We start from the raw sequence: 15,564 nt of genomic DNA, 5'->3' as shown, positions 1-15,564 counted from the left end.
GAGGTCGGAGACTTTACCTACTCGATAGTTTCTGATTCTGATGCTACCCTTCCCACTTCTGAAGATCTCTTCGATTCTGACACTACCCTCCTCCTTGAGGTGTGCTTCGACCTCAGAAGCAGTTCTCCCTCCCTCCGATCTGTGGGGTAAGTCAGATTCGGTAAGGCCTTCATTCGATCTGTCTAAATTTTGTTGCACCCTCAGTTAAATTGAAAAATTAAATTCTTAATAAATTCAACTTAAGTAAAAAATTAAACAAGATTAAAGAAGTTTTAACATGTGGATCAACATACTTTAATCACTAAATAAACTCACATAATTTCTCGCACCGAAACAAATTAGAACATTTGTTATGTGATAATTAGAGTAGGATAATGAGGAATTTGGAAAAAAAGTGATTAAAGAGCGGCGCGTAGATATGGAGAGTAAAAGTGAGTAATAATAAGGTATGAAAAAAGTGCAACTACTTTGGGAAGCGGCAGTACGGCTGACGGCCGCTGCTAACACCTCACATCCTTTACTTCAAACTGTTTAACGTCGCTTCACCGCCGTTTCCTCTCTCTCTCTCTCTCTCTTTCTCCACGTACAAATCCATAATCACACTATTTTCTCTCTCTTCATAACGCAACGTTGCAAATAGTGTAGCTTTTTGTGTGTTACAGTACACTGCGTCTGTGCGGGCAGTGCTGTTGCCAAACATTTAACGCTCTCTCTCTCTCTTCCCTAATTGCTTCTGCTGCTCTGCCTTCCAGATCACGCCAAACGCCTGCTTCTTTTGTTGCTCTCTCTCTCCTAACACATATTCCTACATTCACTGCCACCAAGTATCACGATTCAGCTATGAGGAGAGAGAGATGAAGGATAAGATGCGACTGACCAACTGAGAGAAAATCTCGCTCCGATACTCGTTTTTTTGATTGTATTTTCGTACTTTCTCTTTCTCTTCCTCTCTTCTCTCTCTCTGCTTGTGCGTTTGAAGAATGGTAGATGAACAGGACTTCTCTATGCAGAAGAGTAAGACGAACTTGAAAGCGAGTTTCCTCCATTTTGTGCTCGCCTTCTTCATTCTACTTCCTCTCGCCTCATCTCTCAGCGATGAAGGTGCGCATCTTGCTCTCACTGTAATGTGTGTGTTGGATTGTTACATTTTTCCCAACTCTCCACATTTTTTATGGGTGTTTTTCTTTTTCTTCTGTTGTCTTTTGAGATTCTCATTTTGAAGAACGTGACTTTTGGCCTTTTGCTATTCTCATTGTTCGTTTTCAAAATAATTTGCCAATTTTAGAAGGTTCGGATTTTTGGCATCTAAGCTCGAAAAGGGTGCTGACTATTTTCTTATGGGTAAATGATGAAGCTGAGCTTTTGTTGCTCTCTTCGTCCTTCCATCTTTTTTCCGTTTCTTGGTTTCTCAGGACTAAAATTAAATACTTTTGGTTTTCTTGCGTATGGTTTCCTACACAATTTTCTAACAACTCTAGAACTCTTAATGAGCAACCGGCGTCACCGTAATCTGAAATCATAATATCTTAGACAGCTGGAAATTTGCATAAAAAGAAGGATTAAAGGGAAAGAAATCAATTTCCATTTGTTTAGTACTATGTCTCTGTCCCTCTAAAAAAAAGTATTATGTCTCTATATAGATTGAAATTTTCTGTGTGCATTCCTTCGTTCTTTGTGTAATATCCATGTTGGGACGAAGCAGAATTTAACGACCAACACAATACTACTCTGTTAGGGGGAGAATCTTGAAAAAAGGCGTTTCCTTTTTGCTTATTTCTTTTACTACTATTTACTAATTATTTTGCTGTTTGTCATAGTATGTTACTTTTGCTTTTTCAATAACGCGAGCCTGTGGATGATGGTGATAGGCAAAGCGTTAATGTCGATTAAAGCTTCGTTCAGCAACGTGGCAAATGTGCTGCTGGACTGGGATGAAGTGCACAATGATGATTTCTGTTCATGGAGAGGTGTATCTTGTGGAAATCTCACCATGTCTGTTGTTGCTCTGTATGTTCCTTTCTTGATTCTTCACTCCTACTTAGTTGGTTTGACATTTAACTGGATAACAAATAAATTGCTAGGCAAGTTACTTTCTTCATTTAGCTTAATCTATTATGGTGTTTTGGATGAAGGAATCTCTCAAATCTCAACTTGGGTGGAGAAATCTCACCTGCCATTGGAGATTTGAGGAACCTTGAGTCTGTGTAAGTATTAATTGAAAAGCCTTCCTTCTCTTACTTGTCCTTGTCTTACATTCATACTGACTTGCACACACTGTTCTTTTGCGGCAGAGACCTTCAAGGAAACAAATTAACGGGTCAAATCCCAGACGAGATTGGAAACTGTGTCTCACTTGAACTTCTGTAAGCATGATGTTGGTCTTCCGTGTGGGATATAATGATGTATGTAGCCTGTCGTTTAATAATATCTAGTTGATGTTTTTTTTTTTTTGTCAGTGATGTTTCTGAGAACCTTCTTGAAGGTGACATTCCCTTCTCGATCTCTAAGCTTAAGCAGCTTGAGCTATTGTGAGTTATTTCTGTGGTATGCTATTTATGTCTGATGGAATTCTTAGTCGTTTAACTTGACGACGTGCAAATTATACCTCATGTCAGGAACTTGAAGAACAATCAGCTTACTGGTCCAATTCCTTCGACATTAACGCAAATTCCTAATCTGAAAACTCTGTAAGTTTACTGATGCCTCTGGGACATTCTTTATAAATATAGGTCTTGGTGGTGTTTTTTCTGACTGTGCCTATTGCTGTTGTGTTGTGCTGGATCGAAGGGATCTTGCTCAAAACCAGCTTACAGGAGAGATACCAAGGTTGATTTACTGGAATGAAGTGCTACAATATCTGTAAGTGAAGCAACTGCATTTGCTAATTCTCAATTTAGTTGTAAATAGAGTTGTCATTCTTCTTTGGGAAAATATGTGTATTAACACGTTATTTTTCTCAAGTCAGAAACCCTAAAGCCTAAAACCCTATAAACATGGTATGTTGCTTATTATTACTACTTACTATTGCGGTACAGTGGTTTGCGAGGAAACATGCTGACGGGAATACTGTCCCCCGATATCTGCCAACTGACCGGCCTTTGGTATTTGTAAGTGTTCTTCATTCTTCTGTAATGAACTATCTCTTCAACATTTGAATTCTGCTGCGATCTTATGGTCGTCTTTCTGCAGTGATGTTAGGGGCAATAACCTCACAGGGCCTATACCCGACAACATTGGTAACTGTACAAGCTTTGAGATTCTGTAAGTTTTTAGTCATGTTAGTTCCTTTTTGAGCCACTGTTGTCCAGCTCTAAGGATTTATACCTTTGTATATTAGGGATATTTCCTACAATCAGATCACTGGAGAGATTCCATACAATATTGGGTTTCTACAAGTGGCTACACTGTAAGTTAATTGATCGACTTAATCTTGTAATCGGTGAATGAAGTCTTGCTAGTTCTTTGTTAGGGATCACCAACGACAGAATTATGTGTGCTTTATTATGTACTGTAAAATGATCTGGCTTTGCATTGTTCGTGCGTGTTGAGGTTTAGATTTATGTAGCACAGATGTCATGGACAGGTCTTTACAGGGAAACATGTTGACTGGAAAGATTCCTGAGGTGATAGGCCTGATGCAGGCCCTTGCTGTTCTGTAAGCATATCATGCATTTTCTTGTTTAATTATCTTTTTAAGTTACCATGAGCATACCTGAATACTTTTCTCAATTACTTTTTTTTTCAGGGATTTAAGTGAAAATGAATTAGTTGGACCAATTCCACGGATTCTTGGCAACCTCTCTTACACAGGAAAACTGTTAGTCTGAAATTTTTATTGATATTATGATTTCTCAATTTATCTGCTTCTCCGTTTGACCTCTAAGTATCTTATTATTCTACTTTCAGGTATCTCCATGGCAACAAACTTACTGGTCCCATACCTCCTGAGCTGGGAAATATGACAAAGCTTAGCTATTTGTAAGTTCCTGACAGAGCATGCTGTTGTTACATATCAGTGTTTGTATCTTGATGCTAATACATCTCATTTCGAAGGCAATTGAATGATAACCTGCTGACTGGTGGTATTCCTGCCGAGCTTGGGAAATTGGAGCAACTTTTTGAACTGTAAGTGACTTGTTGATTGTTGTACTTTTTTTTTCTCTCCACTCAATCATACATGCACTGAATGTTTAGTTACTTCCATCAGGAATCTGGCTAACAACAAACTTGAAGGTCCCATTCCTGAAAATATAAGCTCTTGCACAGCATTGAATCAGTTGTAAGATCTCTGATTTGTTTTTAAATGTCTCAAACGTCTTTTTCTTTGTTGATTTTGTTAACTCTCATCTTTTCAGCAATGTGCATGGTAACCAATTAAATGGATCCATTCCCTCTGGCTTGAAGCATCTAGAGAGCCTCACATATCTGTATATTTTCTTCCTATTCTCCTGCTTGTTATCCTTAACATTCTCTTTCACACATAACAGTAAGAAAATGTTTGTTCTTGATTGACAGGAATCTGTCTTCCAACGAATTCAGGGGCAGCATCCCAGTTGAGCTGGGGCACATAATCAATCTTGATACACTGTGAGATTTTAAAATCATTCTACTTTGTAATAACATGTTTGTATGACTTCTTCTTTTTGTTTCCTTAGGGATCTTTCAAGCAACAATTTCTCAGGAACTATTCCTGCCTCTGTTGGTGACCTGGAGCATCTCCTTACTCTGTAAGAATGTCGTGCTCTAGAACGTTGATTACATTCATTTGTTCCTGGATGATATGAACTTATATGCCGTTGACTGTAGGAATTTGAGTTACAATCGTATCATTGGACCCATTCCTGCCGAATTTGGTAATCTGAGGAGCATTCAGACCATGTAAGATACCTTTCTAGTCCTTTAGGATAACTTACATATCAAATAGCACATTTTTTGATTATTCATTCATTCACTCATTCAATGTGTAGGGATATTTCATTCAACAAGTTGTCGGGCAGCATCCCCGGAGAGTTGGGCCAACTGCAAAACTTAGCCTCTCTGTATGTTGTTGTCCAGTGATGTTTTTGTGGTGACCGTTTATTTACTACTTTTACTAATGCAGACATATGTATACAATTTCTCTGAGATGCAGAATATTGAATAACAATGATCTCAGTGGAAAAATCCCGGAACAACTAAGTAATTGCTTGAGCCTTGATAAGCTGTGAGTCTCATTGTGGCTGAGCAACAACATAATTTTAACCAGCTCTTTGTTTGGTTGCTAATGATACATTTTCGTCTATTACAGGAATGTTTCTTACAACAACATTAGTGGGATTGTTCCTGTAGGCAGAAACTTCTCTCGTTTTTCACCTGACAGGTAGACAGCAAGAGCATATTTCAAGTTCGTTTGTTTGTTTGTTCCATTGTTGTCATTTTCTTATTATTGCTGCTGAACTTGTGCTTTTGCCAGCTTCATTGGGAATCCCTTACTCTGCGGTCACTGGTTGGGCTCAATATGTGATCCTTACCCTCCTAAAGCTAAAGGTGCTGTTTGATTTCTTACTAAGCCTCGATTGCGTGATATTTAATTTCTATTCAAATTTTTGGATTCTAACTTGTGTTGTTGATGTTTTGATTCAGCTTTGTTTTCAAGAACCACAGTTGTATGTATTGCATTGGGTCTCATCACATTGCTATCAATGGTATTAGTTGCTATTTACAAATCCAACCAACCGAAGCAGTTCATAAAGGGCTCCAAGAACACACTGCAAGGTTTACCAGAGTTTTTGCATAATTTCTAGTTTTTCTCCTTTTTCTCTCATATATTGACAGCTTCTGTCTGTGTTTAGGTTCATCGAAACTTGTTGTCCTTCATATGGATATGGCAATACACACGTACGAGGATATAATGAGGCTCACAGAAAATTTGAGTGAGAAATACATAATAGGATATGGAGCTTCCAGCATAGTATACAAATGTGCGTTGAAGAATTCCCGACCAATTGCAATTAAGCGACTCTACACGCAGTTTCCTCACGATTCTCGTGAGTTTGAGACCGAATTAGAGACAGTTGGAAGCATAAGGCACAGGAACCTTGTCACCTTGCATGGTTACTCCCTCTCTCCCCAAGGAAACCTTCTCTTCTATGATTACATGGATAATGGCTCTCTTTGGGATCTCCTTCACGGTTAGTGTTTTTGTTTGTCATTTCATCTTTGATTTAATTCTCGTGTAGGCCTAGGCTCATACGATACACGTTGCAGGTCATTCCAAGGTAAAACTAGACTGGGAAACACGTCTGCGAATTGCTGTTGGAGCTGCACATGGACTTGCTTACCTCCACCACGACTGCAACCCGAAGATCATCCACAGGGACGTCAAGTCTTCCAACATCCTACTCGATGAGAACTTTGAAGCTCATCTTTCTGATTTTGGGATTGCAAAATGTCTGCCTGCGGCTAAAACTCATGCATCAACTTATGTTCTTGGCACAATAGGCTACATTGACCCTGAGTATGCTAGGACGTCTAGGCTGACTGAGAAGTCGGATGTCTATAGCTTTGGCATTGTGCTTTTGGAGCTGCTCACAGGAAAGAAGGCTGTGGACAATGACTCAAATTTGCATCAGCTGGTAATTCTTTACTTCATTTCTTGTGTAGTCAATGAGGTGAAACCTTCTTACTCATGCTGTAACTGTATGCACTTCAGGTGCTGTCCAAAGCAGACGACAACACTTTGATGGAGGCCGTGGACCCTGAGGTGTCCATCACGTGCATGGACTTAACCCATGTGAGAAAAGCCTTTCAGCTGGCGCTGCTCTGCACGAAGCGCCACCCATCTGAGAGGCCAACAATGCACGAGGTGTCTAGAGTCCTAGTGTCGCTGCTGCCACCACCTCCTGCCAAGAAACCTTGCTCCACGCCTCCTAAAAGCATTGACTACACCAAGTTCGTGATTGGCAAGGGGCAGCAACAGGAGCAGCCTCATCCGCAAACGCCTCAGCAGCAGCAGCACGATACCAACTCCTCGGATGCTCAATGGTTTGTTAGGTTCGGAGAAGTGATATCGAACAACACTTTGTAAAAAAGTTGGTTTCTGGCTCGTGCTTTGTGATATGATTGAATGCGATGAAGATGGAGTTGAAGAAGGCATTCCCAATTTTGTTCCCTCAGTTTGATGGATTGGAGGGGAAAGAAAGGCTGTTATTGCTTTTCCTGCATCTTTTAGCAATAGCAGATCAAATGTCATGCAACTTGTTGCAAAAAAAAAAAAAAAAAAAAAAAGAAAATTTGTAATTCATTTTATTTTGGTGTTTTATTAGGCTTTTTATGATATCAAAGCTTGGTAGTGTTAGCAGTTTGTCCATATTTGTACTGCTGCCCCTAATTAATGCAACTCACATGGATTCTGCCGCATCTTATTTAGTTTGTTCCTCAATATTAATTAGGGTGTGCTGCATTACTTTCTAAGTGATGGGATATTTACTTTTTGAAATATTTCATTGTAGTATATAATAAAAAAGATTATAATTAACTCAACTCAATGGAAGTCTACCTCCTGAGTAAAAATATACAGTCAATAGAAGCTTAAATGTATGATAGTAGGATATTGACATGGAATGTAAGGAAAACGTTTGAAAAAGTCAGGACGGAAAGAGTTTATGAATAGATTAAATAAAACCTTTGCAATTTAACAAATTACATTTATATCTAATTAAGAAATTTAAATATTTGGCAGTTTAGGGTCACATCCCACCCAAAATCGCTAATTCGGTTCAGTTATAGAATTTGCATCGAGTTTCCTATCCGGGTCAAGTTTAATGCTATACTTAGATGTAAATGTAAAAAAAATCCGAGCTCTTGTAATAAGTTATGTTTTTAGTTCTTTTATAACATTTGATTTGATTGTTAATAAACTGATAAGTGTAGTGATATACAAGACATACAACATAAGTTTAATGACTCCAATAAGGCATCATCTAAAACTAGCACTTTTCTATATGCAAAATAATTTGAATAAAAATGGTATATATAGGAGAAAGGACGCAGAAAGGCAGGGTTTAGGGTTCACCTCGATTTTATTCAACTTCTAACCTTGATAAAGAGATTTCATCTGAACTTTTCAGCTCAATATATTCTCCTCAAAACTCAGGTGAATTCACCTTCGCATAATAAAAACTAACACTTTTGTAGTGTAGCTCAAACTCTTGTCCAATTCTATCAGAATCATAACATCATACATATAGTTTTAGAGGTGGTTTCGTGCAGGACTAAATCACAACAGGCCTTTGCAACAAACCTACTTCAAATCCAAATACGTGACGCTTAGAAACTATGCGCTGTAATCTCCTTCGGAAAACTTATTTTCTGGGTAGAAAACTGCCACAACTTCATTTCCCCCAAATTTCCTTCCATTCAGTCCTTGCCGAGCTTTTACAGCACTCTCAGTGTCCGCATATTCCAAATAGACCTATGCATCACGAGTTACAATAATCATATGTGACGCAACAAAATATTTGATTGCAGGCAACACATTGTAAAAAGTCATCTCTCGTGAAAATGAAAGAATGCTTAACCACTAACCTTCCCTACACCTGGTGCATTTTCTTCAACGGGAACTGGGCGGGGGATTACCAAATTCACCAATGTACCTGCAAATTCCCAATTCAAAAGTTGGAATCAGGGTTCAAACAACCGAAGGACAGTATACCAGACGCATTTCATGTTACACAGTAAGGCTTGTGCGTAAATAATCTGTTTAGCAGAACCAGGAGTTGAAAACAGCCCAGAAAATGAATTATTCAGTATCATTAAAGACTAACAAAATACAAAAGCTAATTTTGAAGTAGAAGAGTTAAGATTACTAACCAAACTTCCCACATTCAGTTCTCATGTCTTCAAGTATATCTTCGTAATCATCGTCATCCATGAGCTCATCCAGGGTAACCACATTTGTTAAGCAAACGACCTTTGTCGCTGGTGCAATAGTAGGAGCTAGCATGAGTCTCTGCAAAATAAATGACGTTCATTTCAAGAAATGTACCAGTCAGAGTCACAATCAAAACCAACAGCCTTCCAAAATCATGATAACTGAAGGACATCAAAGAACATGAGTACCATTACCTGTAATGCAATTTGTTGTTGCGCATGCATTAACACGCTCTCCTGCTCGGGTTTAGGTTGTGTTGCACCCTGATTAGCACGCCTGACAGTGAGCGTTTTATCACCCATCTTTATCCCATTAAGAGCTGCACAAGCAATATCTGTAACTGATAAATCCTGGTAAACACAAAATGCATAGCCTTTGGAGTTCCCTGTTTCTCTATCTTTAACCAGATCAAAACCCCGAAGTGGTCCAAAGGATTCGAGCAACTCCCTGATCTGCGATTCTGTGAAATAATACGGCAACCCACCAACAAATATGCGGTCCGGACCCTCAAGGCCCCCAGCAGATCCTGGTGTCAACCCAACAGCGGCAAGATTCAGATTGGGATTAGGTTGACTGGGGCCAAGAGTGGCAGCAAGCGAGGGGTTATAGTCACTCGGTCTTCTCACTTTAACTGGTGCACCCTGAATAAATAAAGAAGAAATTAGTTTCAAAAGCATACTACCAATGCATGCAATTGGCATTCAGAACAAACAATAGATAAAAGATATTCAAGTAAAATCTTAATTTCAACTATAAGTTCAACTGAGTTGCTACCTCAAAAATAATGCCATCTAAAGCCATTGCATTGCTAGCCTCTTCAACTGATCTCATCTCCACAAAAGCGAATTTCTTCTCATGGTTAATGTAAACATTCACTACGGCATCTCCTGAATAATGAAACAGAACAGTATGAACTATTCATAAAATTCCAACAGATATATGGATGGCCAAAGGATTTATAACAGTGTAGAGATTTCACCTGGACCGGCAGTATTTCCTCCGATTGCTGACATAACATGACTAAAGAATGTTGCCACAGTCTGCACAAGGAGAACATGGAAATAAAACACTTAGCTGATCAAACAGTAGGAAAGGAAACATATGAGCACGAAAAGAATGGGCAAATCAAGGACTAACAGGAAAGTGCATGAGAATTAGGCCATGAGAAGGACAGGACTTTTACTAAAATAATTGAAAATGTGTGGGCCTCAACATTTGAAGAAAAATGAAGATAGAATGTATCAACAGAAAGACTCCATTCACATGCAAATAACAGCATGGGAACTGGGAAGAATCATAGCTTTCATAAACTAATTGCAAAAGGGTCAGACTTAACAAGAAAAATCAAGATAATATATCATCTATCTAGTGCAATATATATCAATGGATGTACCCAACTACAAGAATAAAATTACAAAAACTAGTGAGAGGAACTTAGTGTCACCTGTTCATTAGCAGTTGGTGGAAGGCCACCAACATAGACCCTGCGAGCATGTCTGGTAGCCTGATCAAACAACAATTTCTTTAAGGACTGCTCATGTATAGATTAAACACATAATACATAAAGTAACATGAAGAGACCTGCTGAGTCATTGCCTGCACAGGCATCCCAGGGAGGGCTCCAAACTGCAATCAAATTTAAGATACATTTTCAGGAGCTATATCACAGTGCTACAATAAATGCTAGAGGTAAAAGCCCACAACCTGTCCGCCTGGCAAAGATAACATGTTGGGGAACATTCCAGGAAGGGTGGGGGGTGCTCCCGGAAGCTGACCTGTAAATGCTACACCAAGTTACATCCAACATAAAAAGCCAGTCCATCTTATTCTTAAGTTACAGGAGCCAGAGTTGATATTAGTTAATATAATTTCTCCATGATTATATTCCAATATAGGCTATCAATTTACAATAGAACTATAACATCCATCAGAAATTCTGTAAAAGCTACCAAACATGCAATCCTGGTTAGAGATGGACAAGACCTGTATTCATTCTTCCTTGTACATAAAAGCTACAGAAGTCGGCTCATGCCCATTGTCAGCACAGTGGGGCTAGTGGCCCAACATTGCCTTCTTAGAACATAACATAGCACATACAAAACAAACAAACAAACACAAACACAACAAGAAACCAAAAACTCTCTCAGTTTCCATCACCAAGCAAATAATAATCAAATGAAAAACTGAACTGTCAATTTGAGGGACTACTACTCCAAATTGTGATGTGCAATTGAAGGACCGAGTACGCTTACCAAAATGAAACCATTTTTTTGATACGACCATTCCACACTATATCACAGAAAAGACAATATAATAGTTATCATATCATGAAAATTGTTGAACAATTGTTTGGCTGTACCTGCAACAGCAGCGGCAGTATTTGGAAGCAATGCAGCAGGAGGAGCCATGTCAAAACCACTCATCCTTTTGCTGTAGAGAATAACATTAATGCCAGGGACAAGCAAAACATGTGGCAGTAATAGTTGAATTTAGACCACGTAAAATAACTTGCATGAGTAAATGAACCCCAAACTAATGAATTCTGGTGTATAAAGGGCAGCAAATATGATGTAGAAACAGAGCTTCATATTTGTAAAAAGTAACTGCTGGAGCTACCTTATCTGGAAAGAATTAAGAAACACAGAAATCAATCACTAAATTTACTTTAAAAAATTCTTCCAAAATACGCCACAGAAGAATAGCTTCATTTCAAACAATATTATCAAATGAGATCCATGTCCCGTAATTTAGTGTGTCCCACTATGTACCATTCTTTATTTGTTAAAATTTTAATTATTTTTTCTTCAATTTTAATTTATTATGCTTTAACATAATAAAAAGATAATTAACAAGGGTTCACTCATCCAATTAGGATTTATAATTATGTTTTTACATTTATTTGAATTAATAATGGATAATGGATTATTTGGGTTAATTAATTCAAAGTTAGGTTATATAATTTTTTTCAATTTCAATTTTTAGTGATAAATATTAATTAGAGTTCATAATAATATTATTTATTTTTATAAAAAATAATAATAACATAAAAAAATTAGAAGTGATGCACGGTGGGACACACTAAATTGTGGGACAAATGATCTCATCCGCAATATTATAAACCAGTAACTAGTCTGGTCAATGACATACTCTAAAAATCAAATATAGGCTACTGAGAGTGCCAAATGTGTATGATGCGATCATAACATATCCATGCAGTAGCGATGTTATTGTCAGCAAAAACTATGATTGTTTTCATTTGTTAAAAAAGACAATGTAGGTCTGGCCAATGTTAAATAGGAGGAATCTATTACATCTAGTTTTCAAATTTGACTATACACAGCAACCACAAGACATGCATATAATAAAATCATAATAATACGAATGACATAGGATTCCATCATTTTTTCACAACTAGTAGGAGATGAAAATTGAACCAAAGTTAGTCAATCAGAATTTAGTACCTACATAATTCATTTTACCCCACCCTCAAAGGTTCAATACAATTCCTTTGCAAATTTTAGCACGACGTTCAGAAGGCTTTGCAATCTGACAACCACAAATAAACAAGAGAAGAGTACCATCACAAACTACCTTTTGGAACGTGAACGAGACCGTGACCTTGATCTGTGCTCAGATTTAGCCCTAGAACGAGATCTTGATCTGTGCCTGTGTCTTTCCTCCCTATCTTTATCATAATCTTTCCGCCTGAAATTAGGATATTTTATCAAGTCCTTAACAGTAACAATCAGACAACTGCTGGTAGTGAACATATAAAGAGTTACACATTTCTCACATGTCATAGTCTCGGCTTCGGTAGTAGTCATCACGATCATCCCTATCTCTGGTCCTTTCCCTTCTCTCACTTCTGTCTCTGTGGCGATCTCGGTGATGCCGATCACGATCTTTGTCCCGTTCTCTTTCCCTGTCTTTATCCCTGTCCTTATCCCTTTCCCTATCTCTGTCCCTCACCCTTTCTCGCTCCTTATCCTTCTCTTTGTCCCTGTCTCTATCTTTGTCTCGACCTCTTTCCCTCTCCCTGTCTCTGCTTTTAGAGGACTCCCTCTCCCTATCTCTTGCATGTTCCCGAGATTCATGCTGCAAAAAGTGAAGTTGGAATGTAAGTTATGTAACATTAGGTAACATATAGAAACACGGGCAAACAGAGAAGTATGTTTTCCAAACTGATCGTTCGAATGAACATAAATTTGGGAAATAGCATAAACATGCAACAATTTTCTTGTGCAACTTCCCATCTGTGGTATGGGTACAGTAATATCAATGCTACATGCAATCCACATGGTTTCCAAAATTACGAAGGTGTTTGATCATTTCAATATTTTCTTATTTTCCACTGCTATAAAACAAACTATTCTTTTGGTAATCTCCTGTTCTCTGCTATAGATTCTCAACTGGCATTCTTGTTTTCTAAGCATTATAGAAAGACAAGCATGATTTTATATGGAATATTTAAACCTAGCTGCAAAAAGTGCTGAGGATAGTGGATTGAGCAACTTCTCCCATCAGCCATAAACATTAAGTTAAAGTCAATAATACCATCAAAATTCAAAATTTATGAGAAAACTTAAATAAAAAAATCCAGGAAAAACTATCTTCCATTCTAGTAAGATTAATTATCAAGCCCCCCAAAAAATATAATGTCACAATTTATTTAAAATAGGTAACAGCATTTCTGCTACTTCCAATTTAGGTACACTTACAGCTTTAAATAACGATTAAAAAGAAAGGAGATGAACCACCGACAAAATAAGCTAATAGTGTCTCAAAATTGCTGACCTTGGATCCAGAACTTGAGGAACCTTTGTGAGCTTTCTCCTGCATGGCTGCTGGTTCGAGTGATTCTATACGAGATGGAGAAAGGGAATTTTTATCAGCCTCGTGAGTTGCCATCTGAAAACGGCGTCTTAACCTGGGTTAAGATGAAGAACATAGTGACTTTTGAATCCTTATTCCTTAGCAATGTAAGTAACTTAAAATCAAAACTATGTATTCAATTTGAGAAAGCAACTCAATTATGGATTCTAAAGCTCCAACCTTTATATCACGAAATAGATCAGTACAGTGAAACTCCACACATAATCAGCTGCAGAAACAAATCAGCAAATCACAATATTAACAACTACTACCTCCATATACTAAGAGCATACAATAATTACCCGATTTGACGTCCACAAAGAGTATATACTACTTTCCTTTTTTGGACATGACCTCCCTTTCTCTTTTTAACCACAACCACTCATTTCTCCATGACCCCACACTCAATTCAACTACAACCATTTATTTCTACATGGTGGGACCCTTTGTCCACTAAAAACACATTTACCAACCATTTTATTAAAACCAGTGCCGAACCTAAAGTAGTATACTCTTGGTGGACGGAGGTCGTACAATTTTTAATACCTGAACTCTACTTACATATAGTTTCATGCATTCCTGAGTATTATGCATTTTAAAACACATATTAGAATGCTCTCTGATTAGGGAACAAATTCAGGCTGTAGAGACCCAAAAGAGTGAGCTATAAGATAGGGGGTTATGGTATGCAGTTAATCTGTTTCTCATAACCAAGTTGCATAATATATCGCCTGTGGTTATTTAGCCTAGTTGGTGTTTAAGCAAGAGTTTGGGTTGACAGACCACACTATCCCAATCACAAGTCTTCGTGATTCCATAAAGTAATTTAGTTACAACCGGTGAAGAGCACGAACTCCCTTGAGATTTCATTTTCTTGAACATAAAATGTTGAAGATTGGATTTTTTATCATTCCTTTTATATTTTTGATTTAGATGCATCACTCTTCATTTCCTATATTCAAATATAGAAATATAAATTATAAAATAAAACTAAACATACTCAAAGACACATCAAATAAACAAAAAATTCTGACAATTAACAATTATCTTCTCCACCAATTTTCATATTCACAAATCACAATACACAGAATTAGGGACACATTTGTTAAGACATAATTCCAACAATCAAATATTCTGAGTTCACCATTAAACTAAAATATTTAAAATATAAAATATTAATTTAGGGCTTAATAGTTAATACCTTGAATTATATTTGAAGTACCAAAAATTGGAATGGGAGAGAATTTAGTGTTGGCACGGGGCAGCGGCGTTAATCGTCGGAAGTCGGAACAGTAGGAGCTGACGCCGGACGCGGGGCAAGTTTCTGTAGTGGGTAACCCTGCAGCTGCGTTCTATTTTTCAAAATTTCCCGTAGAAACAATTCATTCAAAACTTCAAAGTTGTAGCTGCTGCCTTTTTTATTTAATTGGGATGATGATGGGCTTTCTTTTTAATTGGGCCATTAGAGTTACTTTTGTTAAATTGAGATAATGGGCTTTCTTTTAAATTGGGCCATTAGAATTTGTAATACCTGATTTGTCGCTTTGTCTCCAACTCCTTCAACCAAGACAATATAGCTTCTGGTACTTTTTTCTCACTTTCCCTTCTTTTAGATACCTTCACTCGATTTTTGTCTCGCTTTTGACGAAGATACTTAACAATTGAACCTTTCTCTCTACCTTAATCGACCACGACAATCATTTATGGCCGTTGGTGTCGAGATCTATGGAACCAAGTTTGTGTATTAGGGCTTAATTTTCTAAAATTTCTTTTAATCGACC

At 37.7% G+C, this 15,564-nt stretch overlaps 2 protein-coding genes across 9 annotated transcripts; one reads left to right on the top strand and one right to left on the bottom strand.

The window, feature by feature from the left end:
- Positions 1-470: 470 nt before the first annotated feature.
- LOC131014461 (LRR receptor-like serine/threonine-protein kinase ERL1) lies at positions 471-7,398 on the top strand. Of its 3 annotated transcripts, none has more exons than XM_057942440.1 (28): positions 597-919; positions 1,011-1,101; positions 1,869-2,007; positions 2,133-2,204; positions 2,292-2,363; positions 2,457-2,528; positions 2,616-2,687; positions 2,788-2,859; positions 3,036-3,107; positions 3,190-3,261; positions 3,338-3,406; positions 3,584-3,655; positions 3,746-3,817; positions 3,907-3,978; positions 4,054-4,125; positions 4,208-4,279; positions 4,356-4,427; positions 4,516-4,587; positions 4,656-4,727; positions 4,807-4,878; positions 4,968-5,039; positions 5,132-5,203; positions 5,288-5,359; positions 5,453-5,526; positions 5,623-5,754; positions 5,832-6,170; positions 6,247-6,614; positions 6,692-7,398. In XM_057942440.1, the coding sequence occupies exons 3-28, from the start codon at positions 1,880-1,882 to the stop codon at positions 7,064-7,066; spliced, it is 2,853 nt and encodes a 950-aa protein (XP_057798423.1). In that variant the 5' UTR covers positions 597-919; positions 1,011-1,101; positions 1,869-1,879; the 3' UTR covers positions 7,067-7,398. The 3 variants fall into 3 exon arrangements, with proteins under 3 accessions (XP_057798422.1, XP_057798423.1, XP_057798424.1); XM_057942441.1 differs by having other exon boundaries at positions 597-927; XM_057942439.1 differs by having other exon boundaries at positions 471-1,101.
- Positions 7,399-8,041: 643 nt separating this feature from the next.
- Positions 8,042-15,316, bottom strand: LOC131014462 (splicing factor U2af large subunit B-like). 6 transcript variants are annotated; one of them, XM_057942443.1, is made up of 15 exons: positions 14,985-15,185; positions 13,964-14,012; positions 13,706-13,838; positions 12,705-13,006; positions 12,503-12,616; positions 11,271-11,341; positions 10,616-10,686; positions 10,493-10,537; positions 10,356-10,415; positions 9,891-9,951; positions 9,686-9,798; positions 9,106-9,552; positions 8,851-8,989; positions 8,566-8,633; positions 8,042-8,452 (listed from the first exon to the last, which is right to left on the bottom strand). In XM_057942443.1, the coding sequence occupies exons 3-15, from the start codon at positions 13,817-13,819 to the stop codon at positions 8,315-8,317; spliced, it is 1,743 nt and encodes a 580-aa protein (XP_057798426.1). In that variant the 5' UTR covers positions 13,820-13,838; positions 13,964-14,012; positions 14,985-15,185; the 3' UTR covers positions 8,042-8,314. The 6 variants fall into 6 exon arrangements, with proteins under 6 accessions (XP_057798426.1, XP_057798427.1, XP_057798425.1 ...); XM_057942444.1 differs by lacking the exon at positions 13,964-14,012 and having other exon boundaries at positions 8,042-8,231; positions 8,288-8,452; XM_057942442.1 differs by lacking the exon at positions 13,964-14,012 and having other exon boundaries at positions 14,985-15,316.
- Positions 15,317-15,564: the final 248 nt, after the last annotated feature.

This window comes from Salvia miltiorrhiza, chromosome 3 (assembly GCF_028751815.1).
Source record: "Salvia miltiorrhiza cultivar Shanhuang (shh) chromosome 3, IMPLAD_Smil_shh, whole genome shotgun sequence".
In the NCBI taxonomy this organism is placed as follows: domain Eukaryota; kingdom Viridiplantae; phylum Streptophyta; class Magnoliopsida; order Lamiales; family Lamiaceae; genus Salvia; species Salvia miltiorrhiza.
This window is presented reverse-complemented; position numbering and strand designations above follow the sequence as displayed.

Excerpts from the sequence above, each read along its gene's own strand:
- LOC131014461 (XM_057942439.1), top strand. The coding sequence starts at position 981 with ATGGTAGATGAACAGGACTTCTCTATGCAGAAGAGTAAGACGAACTTG. Across the intron at positions 1,102-1,868 it reads CTCATCTCTCAGCGATGAAG|GCAAAGCGTTAATGTCGATT; the intron begins GTGCGCATCTTG and ends TGATGGTGATAG. Across the intron at positions 2,529-2,615 it reads CTTAAGCAGCTTGAGCTATT|GAACTTGAAGAACAATCAGC; the intron begins GTGAGTTATTTC and ends ACCTCATGTCAG.
- LOC131014462 (XM_057942442.1), bottom strand. The coding sequence starts at position 13,819 with ATGGCAACTCACGAGGCTGATAAAAATTCCCTTTCTCCATCTCGTATA. Across the intron at positions 10,538-10,615 it reads TATCTTTGCCAGGCGGACAG|TTTGGAGCCCTCCCTGGGAT; the intron begins GTTGTGGGCTTT and ends ATTTGATTGCAG. Across the intron at positions 8,453-8,565 it reads ATGCACCAGGTGTAGGGAAG|GTCTATTTGGAATATGCGGA; the intron begins GTTAGTGGTTAA and ends CGTGATGCATAG.